A 17,468-nucleotide genomic window follows, 5' to 3' on the forward strand; every position below is an offset into this window, starting at 1 on the left:
ATTCTTGTGAAAGGTTAACAATAAAACCAATGAGTCATGAAAGTTTATCTAGAAGTAAAAATGACTATTTTCTTCAAATACTCATTTATGAAAAGATGGCAGAAATTCACCTATTATAAAATCTCATCAGACTTGCCCAATCAATTATAAGGGGCAAGGTAGTCCAGACCATGTAAAATTATCACCAAATAAAGTCTTGTATTTGAAAAAGATTCCAAGCCATGTATAATGGCCTACATTTTCAAGCAGCGTTCAGTCAAACAGAATCTTGGTATAACAGTAGAATTTCACTCCCGGAGTTCATTTTAAAAGAACAGTTCATGTTTTATGCTTATTTCTAAGCCTGAATTAAAGGACAAGCAGTAGTGTTTGTAAAATTACAGTATATTTGCCTTCTTTTGGCAACTCTCCTGGAATCTAAAACTGAGGCTCACGTCACTTATCCTATGTGTTCTTTGAGACATCTAAAAATAAACGAGGAGATAAAAAACAGAGGTGATCTCATTTCCTCTTTTAGCTTTTTCATGAACCAAAAGGAGCCAAGAGCCTAGGTGTCTGAGTGGGGGTAAAGTGGGGTCAGACTGTACTAAACGCAGCGTTTCTTAGTGTCTTGTCAGATAATTGAGCTTTAAGGCTACTTTCAGTGGTCTGGCAGCCCTGCAAATTCTGCCTGTTGGCTTATCGGTAGAGACGTTTTCAGGAGTTATTTTCAGGAAGTAACTGATTAATAGAACAAAAGACCTGTTCTCTGTGTCTTGGGAGGTGGGGAGTAGGAGGCAGGGGTGAGCACTGGGAGCGGGAAGACAGACCATCCTCACGGGCAGGTGAGGCTGGGTTGCTCTGTTCCGAGTGATTAACTACAGAGGTACTCTATCTTGGATTTCTCTATCTCTGGCTTGGAACTCTATCTTGACTTTCGGGTCAGTAGTTTATGATTTACTCAAAGCAGTTTGTTTGACATGTTCCCCGATGTCCAATATCTAGGTGTTCTTAACTGGTGAAGCCTAGAAGAAAATCCCACAAGAAAAATCCAAGTCTACCCTCACCTCTTACCCCCTCTCTTGTCTAAACTCTCTGAACGATCTAGAGAGTACTTTCCATGGAGGAACAGTACGAAGAGAAAGATCAGCCTTGCTTCATTGTCCTGAGCCTCTGTAAGCGCTCTCCTCACTGAATGGCTTAGATTTCTTTCTTGTACCCCAAAACACTAAACTTGTCATTGTTCTCTTGGTCTCTCTGTTGTCTCCTGTGTGAGTGCTTTAAATGCAGTATTTATTTATGGTAAACTGCTTTGTTTTATTTATGGGCTGTAGTAAGTTTTACAGAAGTATTTATACTTCTGCAGATATCCCAAACACATCTGCTTTAAAAAAAAAAAAAAATGCCACAACCCCAAAGTAGAAGGAACTCTGGCCAACACAGACTGGATTTGGGGGGGGGTGGGGTTGGGAGATGGGGATAGTGATGAAGGAGGTAAGAGAAATGAGCAAGATTGGCAACAGGTTTGGATAGAAAGGACTTTTGTGCTGCCTACGTAATAAAAGCCACATAGTATAATTATATTTTTAATACGCCACTATGTTTTGTTTGAAGTCCATATTGCTATAATAATGTTATATTGTTCCACACAGACAGACTATCAGTGGTATGCTCCTGACCAGTTTCCGCCAGATGTGCAGCACAAGGCAAATGGTAAGACCACAGCTGTATTGAGCCTTCTTTCATGTTTACATTTTAATGGGATCTTTTTGGGATGTTTACTCAGCATACATTCGTTCGTACTCGAGGAGGGCCTTCTATAAAGTCGTGTTGAATACACAACTCTAATTTGATGCACCTGGGGTTAGCTTGAACTCCTTCAGAAACAGAAAATGTTCAAATGCAGAAATGTAGGAATCTCAGTTCTGGCTTCTGCTCCTATTCCAGGCTCAGAGTCAGTATTCCATCTGGAGCTAGAAATGAAAACTTCAAGTGGAGCTATACTGTAACAACAACAACAAAGCTCTGGGATTCCACTACAAAGGGCAGATGCACGTCCACTATTCCAGGTTGAGTTTGCTAGACAGATGTTTTAAATGTCACTGGCAGACAGACAGAGGAAACCAAAGGCTCAGAACTGTGTTCCCTAATGACTAAATGTCAGACTCCAAGTTTAGGCCAAGGTAGCCCACAACACCCACCTCTAAGTGTGCTAGGGGAAAACAAAAAACACTAAAAAGTCACCTATCTAGTACTCACAATGGAGAACTCTTTTATCTTATTTTTCTTTGGTTGACCGTTTTCCTCTTCTTTCCAGAATCTGCCACACTTTCTCCTGCTTGTTTCTGTGCTCTCATGAGGCCACTCAGGAACGGGCTGTATATACTGGGCTATAACCATAATCCCACCTCTATTCTCATCACAAGTCAGCCATGCCTGCTACGTGGTTAAAAAATCTCAAATGACACACACCTGTGACCCTACATTCTTAATTACCAGAGATTTTAATCTATCTAGAAAAGCTGAATATGAGCTATATTCCAATTTCAGGCCATACTTGAAGCTTGATCTCATTTAGTTCATATTTGAGATCGTAGAATTCTAGATTTTACTACAAGGAGCCCATTATGGAGTAGAAATAGAATGCCAGGGATAACACATGTGGTTTTGTAGATTGTGTACTTCACAAGTCCAAGTTCTGTAAATGGAGCTTCCTAGAGTTGCACAATACACAGCCTGGACAGGTGTACGCAGCAGCACTAGGAGTGGCAAGGACTATAGCTTATAGCAGCATTATAGAGAAGAAAGTTAAAAAGTGAGAACTCTATAAACGAATGTCTAGGTGTTTATCAGAAAACTGTAGGACTCTTTTTTTCTTTTCTTTCTACTATGAATACAATCATTGGTTTTAATGAAGTTCTTGGGTTCCAGCCATAATAGAGAGCTTTTATTAGAAAGGCATACTATTAACCATAATGGTTGTTGCATAATGTCTGTGTTCTTGAAATCCATTGTTGTATAATAGCTGAGCTGCCACCCAATTATAATTTTCCACTTCATATTATATTGGTCTGAAATGAATATTAAAGATATTTTCTCCCTGAATTGGAGTTTAACCACTAGAAAATACAATTATGCAGTAGAGAATTCAGTAATATCATAAAGCCACTTATTTATCACTAATAGATTCTTCTTGGACCAGTGTAATAGAAGCTAATAATTATATAAGGTAGAAGTGAATTGTGATGACCTTCAGAAACTAAATTAAATATGCAAAAATAGAATCTTATAAGCAATATATAAGACCTAATGATTTTTGTCTGTTGGGAAGAAACATAATGAAGTTTGTGTTATGTAAACATGCTGTGTAAGAGTCTACAGATGTAAAATTACAGTAAAATATAAACCTTTATTACGTAGCAACCTGAGTATTTTTAAGGACATTGTTTTAATCTTCACAGCGATGCTATAAAATAGGTTTACCATTTTACAGATGGGGAAACTGAGGCTTGGAGAATTAAAGTAACATGCTTAAATCACACAGTTGGTGAAATTTAGTCCTGGATTAGATTCCAGACATATAGGACTTCAAAAAACCTGTGCTTTGAATCATATCCTATAGTGCCCTCAAAAACCTACCTCTCTCACTATATTAGAGTTTTCTACAATGACAGATACAAAATGAGAATGGGGATTTAACTTGCATAATTATAGAACTTAAATCTAACCCTCAATAATCTTTTCTTCCTATGAAGCCATAACATGTGTTATTTGTACTACTCATTTGGTATTTTGAATATCACAGGTAAAAGACAAGGTATTATGTAAGATTAAGTAGGTAATAAATATGTTATAAACCAATTCATGCTTGATCAGTCCTGGTTGAAACTGATAGGATATGTTGCCATTTGAACCCTTTCCTTCTCCATACCAACCCAGCTCTGCAGCCGACTGTGGCTTGTCTGCAGCAGGGAAGAGGGCTGATCAGGGATAGGGAACCACTGGAGAAATAAATTCCTTACTCAGGAATCTACCTGTTTTTGATTTCTATTTCTCCTCTTCTAGCTTTCAAAGCTGATGCTATCTCAAGGTTCAAGCCAGTTCAAAAAATTGGTAAAAACTCTGAAATCACCCTTGTCAAAAAAAATCCCTCGCGTGCCATTATTTTAACTTCAGGGGTGGTTCTTATTATTTTTTATGTCATTTAATTGGAAAACTCCTTTTGATTCGTAGATCGAACTCAATTGCTCAGAATTCTTAAAAGTAACTTTGTGGTATCGTTAAATAGGAGTTTGGAAAAGTTTTTGTTAAGCAGACATTTTTGTTATGCTATTACTCATTGTCTTATTACTTGGCTAATATGTTTATCTTTCACTATTCACAAATACACTGCTAGTCAGCACACCCTGTGTTTTGGGCTATAAATACCCAAACTCAAACAATGGAAGAAAAAAATGAGTGGAAAAATTAGGCTCTGTTTCTGGTAAATTATAAACAGAAAGTATTTTTAAAACTCTTCTAAATTTTATTCATTTAATAAGTACGGAAGTATTCTACTTTTATTTCAGTGAAAATAACCCTTTCAGAAATATGGATATTCAAATGAATATCAATCTGTGTGCGTGCTTTATACATTGTCCTAGTTCTCAGTTTTTATTAATTTCCTATGACTCCCAACAAATTATACTTTTCTGACCCTAATAGATATAGCACATTATACAAAGTATAATGTGCTATATATATCTATCCTTATAATTCCTTATAATAGATAATATAAGTATCTATCCTTATAATAGATAATATAAGTATCTATCCTTATAATTCCTCTTACGGGAATCTAACCTGAAATAGTGGCTCTGACATCTACATGTGAAGTGTTTGCAGAACAGTAGCCTTTTGGGTAATGAATGATTAAATTGCTATGATCACTAGATCCTTCTTTAACATTCCCTGAGGCATGAATACATGGAGAGCTTCGTACTTCAGGCTCAATATTTAAAAGTCATGAATCAAGCATAGAAACTATTATCATCTATCCTCCTATTGACAAATGTAGCTGGAAGGGTAGAGTGAAATTTAAAATGCTCACATTCCAACAAGGACTCAGTGGCCCAGGAGGACCTGAGCTGTGGCCCATCCTCTTTTCTTCCCACCTTTCCACTGGGAAGGATCTTGAGTGTGAACTTGAGTACAGCCCAGTTGCCATATCCATATGTCCCTCATTACGCTACAAACAGCACCTCTGGACTTCCGGCCTGGGAGAGAGGACCACATGAGGCTGAGAAGCAGAAGCAGGGTCACTTAAGCAGGAATTTTGAGGTTCCTCATGTGGGTACCAAGAGCTTGTTTTAGAAGGAGGCAGATTTACAATGGGGAGGAAGGTGGCTGGAGGAGGGCCAGAGCAGGGTCTTCTAAAAGTGGGAACCTAATGAAGGGCTTCCTGGCCAAAGATGAAAGTCAATAGGTACTGAGCACTATCATACAGTCTTTGGGTCACCGTATTTCCAGCTTTGCTCTCAGTTACATTCTCTGTTTATTTATTTATTTTTTTAACGATTTTATTTATTTATTTGACAGAGACAGCGAGAGAGAGAACACAAGAAAGGGAGTGGGAGAGGGAGAGGCAGGCTTCCTGTTGAGCAGGGAGCCTGATGTGGGACTCGATCCCAAGAGCCTGGGATCGTGACCTGAACCGAGGCAGATGTTAAACGACTGAGCCACCCAGGCACCCCATTTTCTGGTCATTTTAGAATACTTTGCAGACACATTGGAAATTAACTCTTCTTTCAAAAACTCAAGATTTAAATAAAGGTTTTTAAGGCGTTTAAGACTTACTTGGCTTTCTCTCTGCACATTACTAAATAATTGCATTTTTATATATCGAAGTCTATAGATGTTAAGGGGTTACTGTTTCTGTTAAGAAACATATGATTTTATGCAAAACATTTTAATCTCATTTCATCTGTTATCAGAATGGGATGCAAAATGACTTCCATGTTTCTAGAACAATTATGGCATTTTAGAGTTAGTATAACCTTGAAAACATGTTTTTTGTTTCTTTCTTTGTGAAATGTCGAAAGACTGTGTTTTCTAACTACATCACACGCCAGTCTCTTCTGTACCTTCCAAATTTTTCATATGGTGCAGAGTTGAACTTTGTCTAATGAGCTAGAACTCAATTCTTACATGTTTGGAAAGACATGAAGTGTAGGCATGTGAGATTGTGTTGTGAGCAAACATAATTATTTCTCTATGATATAAAAGATCAAAGCCAAACTATTATAATTGGCCTTTACTAATGTATAGTAATAACTAACTAACCGAATACTGACTGAATTCCTTTCCTAGGGCTACCATAACAAAGAACCAAATACTAGATGGCTTAAAACAGCAGAAATTTTATCCTCTCATACTCTGGAGGCTAGAAGTCTGAGATCCAGGTGTTGGCAGGGTCATGCTCCCTCCAGAACCCCTAGGGAAGATTCCTTCCTTGCCTCTTCCTGCTTCTCGTAGCTCTAGAAGTTCCTTGGCTTTGGCAGCATAACTCCAATCTCAGCCTCACTCTTCACATGACCCTCTTGTCTGAGTCTGTGTCCAAATTTTCATCTACTTATAAAGACTCCAGTCATATTGGATGAGGCTAATCCAGTATAATCTCATATTAACCTGATTATGTGTACAAAGTCCTATTTCCAAATAAGGTCACATGCACAGTTACCAGGGGTTAAGACATACACATTTTGGGGGGGGGTGGGGGGTATTAAATTAAACCCATAACATTGACCACGTGCCAGAAACTATTTCAGGTACTGTATATATATTTATATATTATTTCATCAAAACTTTAGAGCAACCCTATGAAATGAGTACTACTGTTGTTCCTATTTTAAAATTGTGGAAACCAAGAAACAGATAATGTCACTCGTCCAAGACCACGTAGCTGGTTATTGGCTAGGACATAAACAAGCCGGGAAGTCTGCCTCCAAAGCCCACACTGTAACCACCAAGCAATATGAACAACTCCATGCTACACATTAAAATATAATAGTGTCATCATTTAGATCTATTCTATTTAAATAAATTCTAATGGATCTATCCTGAAAGCCAGAATCTGCATTTCTCAGTTTGTGTCTTTTTATAACTGTCTTTATAACTGAAAATTACAGATAATTTTACATCAGCAAAATGGCTGGATTAGTTGGATTTTTTCCAGTGGTATGAAGAGATATAGAAATCAGCATAAATAGTAGAAGGTACTTAAGAGATGTAAGAAAGAGCAGAAACTTAGACACCATACTTGTGTGATTTTCAATACAGATGGATAAAATATTAAGAATATTTTTCTTTTATAAAATATACTCAATTATCTTACCTGCAGTTAATAAAAATAATCAAAATTTAGAGACAAATAGTTTTATGTCTATTTCTGGATTTTTAGAAAGAATTTCAGGAGAAATGCATCCTCACCTTATAATGCCATAAAGGTTGGCTTAATGGTAAACTAAGTGGTTTTGCGAAGAGATATTAAATAAAGTGTAAATGTATAATTATATGTACAGAAACATATTAAAACACAGGTGGTAAATATATTCCTATGCAGACATTGATTTAAATAATTTTTTTAAAGATTTTATTTATTTATTTATTTGACAGAGAGAAATCACAACTAGGCAGAGAGGCAGGCAGAGAGAGAGGAGGAAGCAGGCTCCCCGCGGAGCAGAGAGCCTGATGCGGGGCTCGATCCCAGGACCCTGAGATCATTACCTGAGCCGAAGGCAGCGGCTTAATCCACTGAGCCACCCAAGCGCCCCCAGACATTGATTTATAAGCAAAGACTAAACATTCTGATTAACATCTTATATAGATAGGCATAGGTAGGTAGATAGAACCTAGATGAGAAAAATGTCCACAATAAGCTTAGACTAGTCACAATTCCACTAGGTGAATAAAATTGCAATATTTGTCTTAAATGGAAGATTAAAATCTGTAGAGAAATGAGGTTTCTATTACATGTCGCATCCCAGCTGCAAAGAATGTTTACTTACCCACGTTTCCGTACTGTTGATGTGTGAGCACGCACGTTCTGAGGTGAGTGGGCATGTAGAGAGCAGAGTCCCCCTTTAACCTCTCTGCTGCCCCGGGGGACCTCCCCTCGTAAGGGACTTTAGATTCAGCCGATCCTTGATGTAGAGTCAGACATGGCCTCTGCCACCAAGATCTCTGGGTCCTGTTCAGATCACTTCAGCATCATGGGAATTAACCTGCACTCTTGTGAACATAAAAGCATAGAGTGTAACAATACCATTAATAAATAATAAGGCACACAATCAGTTACTGGAACTCTTTATCAACCAGTAAGTCAAAGTGGACTGTGTCTGCACTATGAGAACCCATGTTTCCCTGGTGGCGTTTCTCTTGCCCTGCCATTCGAACCGTGGAGCCAAGTCTGATGACAGAAGTCTCTTCTCACATTCACTGCATAGGGATATTTTGTCTTCCATTCAAGAAACTGAAGACCTGTTTTTTTTCTTTTGTTCACATTTCCATTCTGCCATGGATCCTCTCGGGGGTCACAACCTCTCTCTGTCTAAAACGTGGGAATAATGATCTTCACCTCTGTATCTATTTCACAGGAGTGCTATAAAAACTATAGAGAAATTAATTTTTCTTAATGTCTTAAGATATCTAGGGGTAGGTATCATAAATGGATTAAATCTAAACTTTATACTGGTCAGACCAGTGGATTATACTTCTGGGTCCAAATTCATGCTCTCACCATATTAGAAACCTTTTTAGTAAAATGGGCACCATTCTTAGAGGAGTATTTTATTTAAGCCTGGGAAGGAAACAGTTGGTTAGTTTAAAAGTTTGTTTATTTGAAATACCAAATACAGGGCAACAAGTGTAGAACATTTAACATGTTCTCAGTTGTTATCATGAATAAGATATTTCTTGAAATATCTTATTTCTTGAAATTAAATACCTTATTTCTTGAAATTTATATGTATTTTTTTGTCACTATGAGTAGATCTCTTTGATTTTGTCTTCCCTATAGTGCTCATTTGTGGTATTCTATCCTAGTCTTACTGAAATATACCACGTTTTTCATATTGGTCTTCATGGTACATTAACACATCTTAAGTACAGTGATCTTTTCTATCGCTCTGACAATAATGTACCCTTCACCATACTTAATGTAGTTTATGTGGTAGTTATCTTCCCTGGGCTAAGTACTAAACCTAATAGTAACAAATATGACTTACTTTCCTAAGCAAATGTTTGAGCTACCAAAATGCCAACATAGATGAGAAGTAGTACAGAATATTCCTCTTCAGGCATGAGTAGAACTAGGCCACAGCTGATTTCACAAAGTGGTAAGCATATGTCAATGCTTAAAATAATAACCCTCCATTTCCCGCCTCTTGATTTTTCAGTGTAAACTTGTGGGAGCTCATGAATAAAATATTTCTCTCTCTCTCTCTCTTTTTTTTTTTTTTGCCAGCCTCAAAGTTTATATTAGCCCTGAGACAGAAGAAGAGAAGTGAATTTTTAATTTTTAATCTGAAATATTTCTCTGCTCTTTTTCATAGGTTTCTCCTCAGAAAAGAAAGTCAATCAGTAGAAGCACACACAAGTAGAGGAACATTCGGGCCAGAGCGAGAGCTTGGCTGAGGACCCTCATTTTTCTTTTTACTGGTGGCTTATGTCGACACAACTGCACATCATCTACTCCATGATTCGTGCGTGGTAGTGTTTCCCTTTGGCACGGAGAGAGGAAAAGACTTGGGACAGCTAAGATCCTGATCAAGTCTGAGAAGCCAGCATTACACGACCAAATGCAATGTCCAGTTTCCTCGAAATGAGATTTGGCAGATGGATTATGTGCCATTCGTTCAAACTCTCTTCAGCATATTGCTGTTGGACTTACAGAGGCTGATTTCGTGATTTCAGCAACTCCACTTTTGGTACAGTGATGTTCTATCTTGATTGAAATATATATTCCCTGGGGGAAGAGTTACTGCAGTTATAAATTTGTAACATTGCTCCCATGATTTCTGTCGGGGCTTAGTTCTTAGCCAGTGTGACTAGGTACTGTGCTTGTCATTGTTGGTCTTGGTGAACCTATGAATAGGACTGAAGATATGTATAGACCTCCTTAAACTAAATTAATGGGTCAGTCTGAATAAAATGATAACCTTGAAACTATGCTTTGAATAGTTCATTCCTATAAGGCAGATAGAGAAATTGTGAGCCTCCTTCATTCTTTGGTGGGATAGGTTATGAAAGAAAAAAACCCACTGTGATGTTGCTGGCTTTGCTATGTTCATATGTACTACATGGATTTAGGGTGGAATCTGTTTTTATTTCCCATGGATTTGAGTAATTATTGATGAACAACACGTCTGACTTCTCAAACCTATAGAATTGAAAAATGAATGTATCCAGATTCTATTGCAATTAAATTTTACCGTGGCATGACAGATGTCTGAAGACTAAGCAGATTTAAAAGTATTACACGTTCATCCATTTAATAAGGTTTCTGCTAGGACCAACTGGAGGTCCTCTTTGTGAGGAGATGTAGAACAGAAGTGTGAGACCCACGGATATCTGTAATCCTAGAAGCACCTAAAGAATACTAGGAGCATCTGCTGAAGCCGCAGTCAAATGAAACCATCCGACATACTGCTGAAACTCTCTGGCTCTCGCTTCCAGAAGTTAAACTACTTAATTCCAGCTCAGACTCTTTTCTTTTTTTCAACTTCTGAATATACTTGCAGCTTTGTGTAATGGGAAGGTGAACCAGCCTTAGAAAGTTAAATACTTTCAGCCAGAGTCTGGCTACTAGGAAGATAATTCCTGAGAAAGAATTATCCTTCTCTTACATTAATTCTCCTAAGCTTTGTTTTTGCTGCTACTTATTAAAGAGACAAATCATCCTTGAGCAATTCTTCAGCATAAGTGAATCAGAAAAACAATGGGTTTACAAGTCAGTTTCATCAAAGCTTTTTTTTTTTTTTTAATTTCCATTTCCTCAGATTTGTGGAATAGTCATTTCAATAACAACTTTTAGTGGTGGATTAAGTTTGCCAACTGAGATGTGCCTATAGGAATAAAAACTGAACATACACGCAAAACGTACCCTTTGATAGCCTCATTCTAGGTTAATCCAACAGCAATAAAACATGATTTAACCATCCTGTTGCTATTACTGAAGTCATCCTATTATTAATTAGCAAGTTGGCAAACATTGGCAAGATTATGCAAATGTTAATGTAATGGGGAAAACTCCAATTTAAGTGAGACCTAATTTAATTTGAATTCCCAGTGGGTGACTGCAAATGTGGGAAGAGGACCCCTTGCCCAGAGTGCAACAAAAGAGAATTTCTACAAGAAGACAGATATCTACAGCCCCGGCCCAAGAGCCAGTCAGTCCCTCCTGTGTCCCTCTTTCCAAATCATTTGTTTGGGGACTTTTGTCTCAGCCCATGCTTCATCCTCAGCTGTGGCCCTTGCTTCATTATCACACACAATTTCTGGAAATTAGGTGAGGAATAGCTGTGTCCCTTTGTAGGAGAGGAAGTCATACCACACAGTCTCTTTTATCGAGGAAATGGAAGACAAGGGCACATTTTAAGGTTTTTGACGATCATGGAGAATTTAACCTTGAAGGTATCACGTGAAGAAAAAGGTGTATTTACCTTGTCCTGGTTGTGACATGAAGTAAAAAAAAAAAACAAAACCTTCCTTCAGGCCTTCGGGTCTGGTTAGGTCTAAGAGTTAGGCCAGCCTCTGTTGCTACTAGCATAGTTTTTTTTTTTTTTACTCCATTTTTCTGACAGGATATTTTGGACTAAATTGCTAATATGAAGCATGAACATACTTCCAGGTGATTTTCTTTGCTTTATTTACTGAGCTCTATCCCTTAATGTTCAAGTGCATTACATGGTAGAAGTATGGGTCTGAATGGTCACTTTCATGTATTAATACTTTTAATGTAGCTCGGTCATAAGTGAAATCATATCTAAAAGACATAGCACCTCCCAACTCAATAATTCAATTTTACAAAAAATTTTTTAAATTAAAAAAAAAACAACCATGAAGTGCTTCACCAATTCATGTGTCAACTTTGCTCAGGGGCCATGCCAGTCTTCTCTGTATCATTCTAATTTTAGTATATGTACTGCCTGAGTCAGCACAACAATTATTAGATGAATACCCACTTGTTTTCCAAAATGTCTAGGCAACACCAAACATCAGCCCATTCCTTTCTTGGTTTCCAAATATCTATTCCTTCCCCTCCCCACCCCAGAATAGCACCTGGGTATGCTTTAGGAAAGTTACCCTTTCCTCATTGGACCCAGTTTGATCTAAAGTGCCCTGGCCTGTTCTAGGCAACAGGCAACCATGTGATCCAAACCAGCCTAACTGGACACCCCACTGCTGAAATTTGAACTTCAAGCCCGCATAGTCCTGGGGAGGCCATGGTGCTTACATTTGATCATGTTCTGCAAGTTCCATATATTTGATGTGAGTAAACCCAGTGTCTCTCCAATCAATTCTTGAAGTCAGAGTTTCTCTAGTTTGAAACAAAAGAACCTTAAATTACACATATGAGAGTTAAAGCTCAGAGACTGTCAAGGATATTGTGAGGAACACATACGTGTGTTACACACACACATTTTTAATGATATATTTTAAAGTGGAAAATAAGCCTTGTGATAATATAATCAGATAAGTTAATTCAAATGTTATGCTTGCCAGTCTTACAAAATATGACCTTGGATCATTGTGCAGTATATTTAAATATCTTTAAAGTGGAAAACACCATAATAAAAAAATACAATTCTGCACTTGAATTTTCTCCTATATCCGAAAAGCCCCTTAGGAAAATATTTTAACTAGGCAAACTTGGGAAAAGTTCCAATGAAATAAAACCACCAAAGCCCATGTCTAACTTCCTTATTTCTTTTTCTGAAGTACTAACTTGCATGTAACTGATAATTTACATTTTCATAGGTTGTTAATAAATAAATTATAGGAAATAGGATTCTTTTGTGTAAGAACAATATCAGATGAATTCTCCTTTAACATCTCAGTGGGATGATGGTTTTTTTCTCAGCAAACTTAAACTCACATTATAAACTTCCCATTATTCTGTAGCAGAATGTTAATTCAAATGCAGAGTAGTTCCTTAATGAGAAGTTAAGATAAAATTCCTGACTGCTTCAAAATCGGCAGTACAGTTTTATTTATATTTGATCAATTCTGCACATATCCTAATTCCCATCTTGATCAAATATCTATTTTGGGTGCTATCATTTGTCAATGTCATTTTCTAGAAATTAGTTTTGTTTTTATAAAAATGTGTGTGCAGTGATGGGACTTGCAAAAGCAACAGAGACACTTTCTCTTCTTTCTATTGTCTAAAGAAAATTATTCTAGCAGCTGTAGGGGGAGGCTCTGAAGCCAGGGAGAGTGAAGCTCTTTTTAATTTCCAACATATTTTTTGGCCTTTCAGTGTCTTCAGAAGTATCATATTTTTACCTAAAGCAAAGAAGAGAGTCAGAATTTGGCAATTTATACTGAGCAAGATATTAACATATTCAAGTGCTCTAGCAAAATTTTATAAGTTTTCCTTTTTACAAAAATGTATTCTTTCAATAATCAGAATCTAGAATCATTTCCTCTGAAAGGACAAATAGCCTTTAATTTACTTTTATATCATTTCTAGTTCGATAAGGTTCTAGCAGTTTGACAAAAATCCGTCTTTCTCATAAGTCATTAAAGGTTAGTCTCAGGGGCACCTGGGTGGGTAAGTGGTAAAGCCTCTGTCTTCCGCTCAGGTCATGATCCCAGGGTCCTGGGATTGAGCCCCGCATTGTGCTCTCTCTCTGCTTGGGAAGGTGACTGCTTCCCTTCCTGTCTCTCTGCCTGCTTGTGATCTCTGCTTGTCAAATAAATAAATAAAATCTTTAAAAAAAAAAAAAGGTTAGTCTCAGAATATAGATTCATTATTAAGAAAATTTACAAAATTAAAATATATTTTTTTTTAAATACAGGAAGTGGAGAGCCAATGTTCTGACTTAAATTAATTTCCTTTTTTCCCAGTTTCATCATGTTTTCCTAAAGAAAATTATCATTAACACTGTTGGGTCCCCAGTGTTGGGTCCTCAATAATGGGTCCATGGTCAAAGGAGCGAGACTGATTCAAAGCAACAAAGCGAAGGTCAAGCAAAGCTTTATTTCATGCCAAGCATCAAGAATCAAACCCACCCGCCCGGGCCACGCCTCTTACAGAGAGCGCGACCTCTCCCTGCCTCACAGACTAACTTTTATAGAGCAAAGGCCATGTGGATGGGCCTGGCCACACACAGATGGTGAATGAGATTGTAACACACAGAGAAAGCTGCACAGTCACGCTAGGTCACACACAGGTGGCCAATTGAATTACAATTCACCCCATAGTAGCTATTTGAACCAGCTTACCACCTTAGAATTGGCGCCCGAAAGGCGGGGCCCACACTCCTTGGTAGCTAGGGAGACAGTATGCGCACTTTACTGATTGGATGTCTCCTCCTGACCCGACTCATCCCTGCATTCCGCGGTTATCTCCACCTGACCTGACCCACCCTTGTATTTGGCCTTTGTTACCTGGGGCTGGTGTCCCGGACTTGCTTTTAAGTAAGTTCCCTTGGGCAGGGCGGGCGGGGGATAGGGTCAGTTTATGATTTACAGCATAAACAACAAAATGGCTGTTCAACCGAGGTGGGGCCACTCTGGCTAAATAGGCCCTTACAAACATTATTCTGCAAACTTTTAACTTTCCTTTGGACATTCTTTCTTGCTTCAGCACCAGATAATTTAACATCTATCTCCTTCATCTCCTCCACCAACTGGGGAGACAGGATGTGTGAAATTGCTTTCCAGTCAAATGAAAAAAAAAAAATCAGGTAAAAATAAGTTTTTGTGGATTTTTTATTTGTTTTTGTTGTTGTTGTTTTCCAACAGAAGGAGTCAAAGTAGCTTAAGGCCTTTTATCCTAAATCCTTCAAGAGATCCACTTTTATCAGAAAGAATGTAATGAGTGGGTAGAGCAACATTTTGTAGAAAGAGTGTGGTATTTGGAGTCAGGCACAGATTCTGCACCTGGTTGTACCAGCTGTGAACATGAACAAGGGTGCCTAAACTAGTGAACCTCGTTTCCATAACTGAAAAAGGACAACAAGAAAACAGTCTCAGAAGATTTTTGTAAAAACCAATTCATATCACACACGTCACGTTTCTCCCTAGGTGGTGGTTTGGATTTGTTAGCTTCCTTCTGCTTATTGTGATAGTGGAAGAAATTTCTCTCAGGTAACATTTCCCAAAGTGTGCTCGGTAGGCGGGAAAGTGATTTTAACGCAGCGGTGCAGGAGAGGATTCCCCATCCCCATGAATGTAAGATGTGTTTTGTCCAGCTCAGCTTTTACTGTGGGACACTTCTCTTACCTCTTCATGTCACATTACAAATTGCAAAACGTATATCATGGATTGTTCTCACGGTGTTAAGATGTTATGTTGATAAAGAGAACATACATAGAATTAACACAAAAATCCGATGCCTTTCAAGATTAATCTCTGCAAGACAGAGGCATAAAATTCCAAATTCTCTAATAATCTATATATATTTGGCTTATTAAAAGTTAGACCAAAGACGGAAAAGGTATGATGTCACATATCATTAAGATTAGCTTCTTGTGGGGTGGGACGGTGTAGAAGGACGAAAAAAGGAGGTAAATAAAAAAAGAGGTATATACCTTGATGGGATGGACAAGTGAAGATGATGGGAGGAAGCCCAGCCCTATGAATGGGTGTGATATGCCAAATAAAAGGTGACCCATACAAGGGAAGATCAATCTGGATGGAAGCCCCAGGAAAATCCAACAAGGAGTAACAATGGTGTTCACAGTGAACATGACTGAAAATGGATCAAAGCATACAGATTGAAGGGCTTATCCTGATCCAGAAAGAGTGAAACAAAATAGAATATCTGGACACATTCTGAAAAAGTTGTACTATAAAGATAAGGTAATAATCATAAATTTAAAAATAATCCTCATACAAGTTTCCAAGCTAAAAAAAATCAATAATCCTCATACAAGTTTCCAAGCTAAAAAAAATCTATGAAGGAACAATAGAGGGACACCAGCCAGTCCTGGACAATGCAACATACAGGAAGATAATGGAGTAGCACTTGTCTTTTTTTCTTACATTATACTCTTATTTTTCATTTACCTTTTCACTCATCTTTCAGGTATCAAAGTAAATAACATACTGAATGTATATAAATAATACACTGAAATTATATTAAATTTTATATAAGTTGCTCTACAGTGCCCTAGCAACTTATCATAAGGCAATTATAAATGCCTCATTTCTGGGTCTTCTGGGTGGCTCAGTCAGTTGAGCATTGGACTCTCGATTTCAGCTCATCATGATCACGGAGTTGTGAGATCCCAGCCCCATGTCAGGCTCTTTGCTTGGCTGGGGTCTGCTTGAGATTCTCTCTCCCTCCCCCTCTGCCCCTCCCTGCCTGCACTCTCTCTGTCAAATAAATAAATCTTTAAAAAATTAAAAAATAAATACATTATTTCTTAGTAATAAATATCTTCACTTTTAAAAATATATTTAAGTTTTACCATATCTATGGCTAGTTAGAATGCAGCAATGATACTGCAAGGAACCTCTCTCTCCTAGAGTTTATCTTCCAGTTTTGCAAATGTGAATGGTTCATTACTTTTATAATATACAGGTCACAGTTCAAAGCCAAAGACTAACTGAGTAAGAAGTGTTTATCTTTTAAAACTGAGAACGTTTTACATTTTGGCCATTGCACAAAATCCTTTTTCTAATTTTTATTCTATCTTACAATTCAGAAGAACTTCAGGTAAAACTCAGATTTCATGTTTATCTCCCTTAAAAAAACAAATCATATCATAGAAGGAGAAACTAAATCACACTGTGGATATAGAGTTACCAACCTAGCAGAATTACAGCTTTTTATATAATTTTCTAGTTTGTAGGGTCCTGATGAAGCCAAACTTACATATGCCACTTTATGTAGGGGAATTGGACATTTTAGTCAATATTCCAGAGTCAACCATCTTCAAGCACATTCTTGAGGTTTATGTCTGCAAGGCCTCTCCAGTTTCCAAAAGAAAATTAAATTGTTGATTTGTTTCATCAAGTTCCTAATTAGGTTATTTCAAAAGTAGAAGTATGGGGTGCCTGGGTGTCTCAGTCGTTAAACTTCTGCCTTTGGCACAGGTCATGATCCCAGGGTCCTGGGATTGAGCCTTGCATCAGGCTCCCTGCTCAGTGGGAACCATGCTTCTACCTCTCCCACTCCCCCTCTTGTGTTCCTCTCTTGCTGTCTCTCTCTGTGTCAAATAAATAAATAAAATCTTTTTTAAAAAATTCAAAGTATAAATATTCCATATATACACCTG

The 17,468-nt window shown here is 37.7% G+C and overlaps 1 protein-coding gene and 1 non-coding gene across 2 annotated transcripts in view; one reads left to right on the forward strand and one right to left on the reverse strand.

Annotated features, from left to right (window-relative positions):
* TNIP3 (TNFAIP3 interacting protein 3) overlaps positions 1-10,470 on the forward strand; it is a 157,073-nt gene extending 146,603 nt beyond the window's left edge. Inside the window, exons 19-20 of the mRNA XM_045997403.1 lie at positions 1,632-1,692; positions 9,570-10,470. Coding sequence (XP_045853359.1) covers positions 1,632-1,692; positions 9,570-9,601 — 93 coding nt within the window. The 3' untranslated portion in view covers positions 9,602-10,470. The remainder of the gene's footprint in view (positions 1-1,631; positions 1,693-9,569) is intronic.
* Positions 10,471-12,069: 1,599 nt separating this feature from the next.
* Positions 12,070-12,176, reverse strand: LOC123937781. Its single transcript, XR_006817576.1, has one exon. It is a non-coding gene; the product is annotated as a U6 spliceosomal RNA (small nuclear RNA).
* Positions 12,177-17,468: the final 5,292 nt, after the last annotated feature.

The sequence above is a fragment of the Meles meles genome, chromosome 2 (assembly GCF_922984935.1).
Source record: "Meles meles chromosome 2, mMelMel3.1 paternal haplotype, whole genome shotgun sequence".
NCBI lineage: Eukaryota > Metazoa > Chordata > Mammalia > Carnivora > Mustelidae > Meles > Meles meles.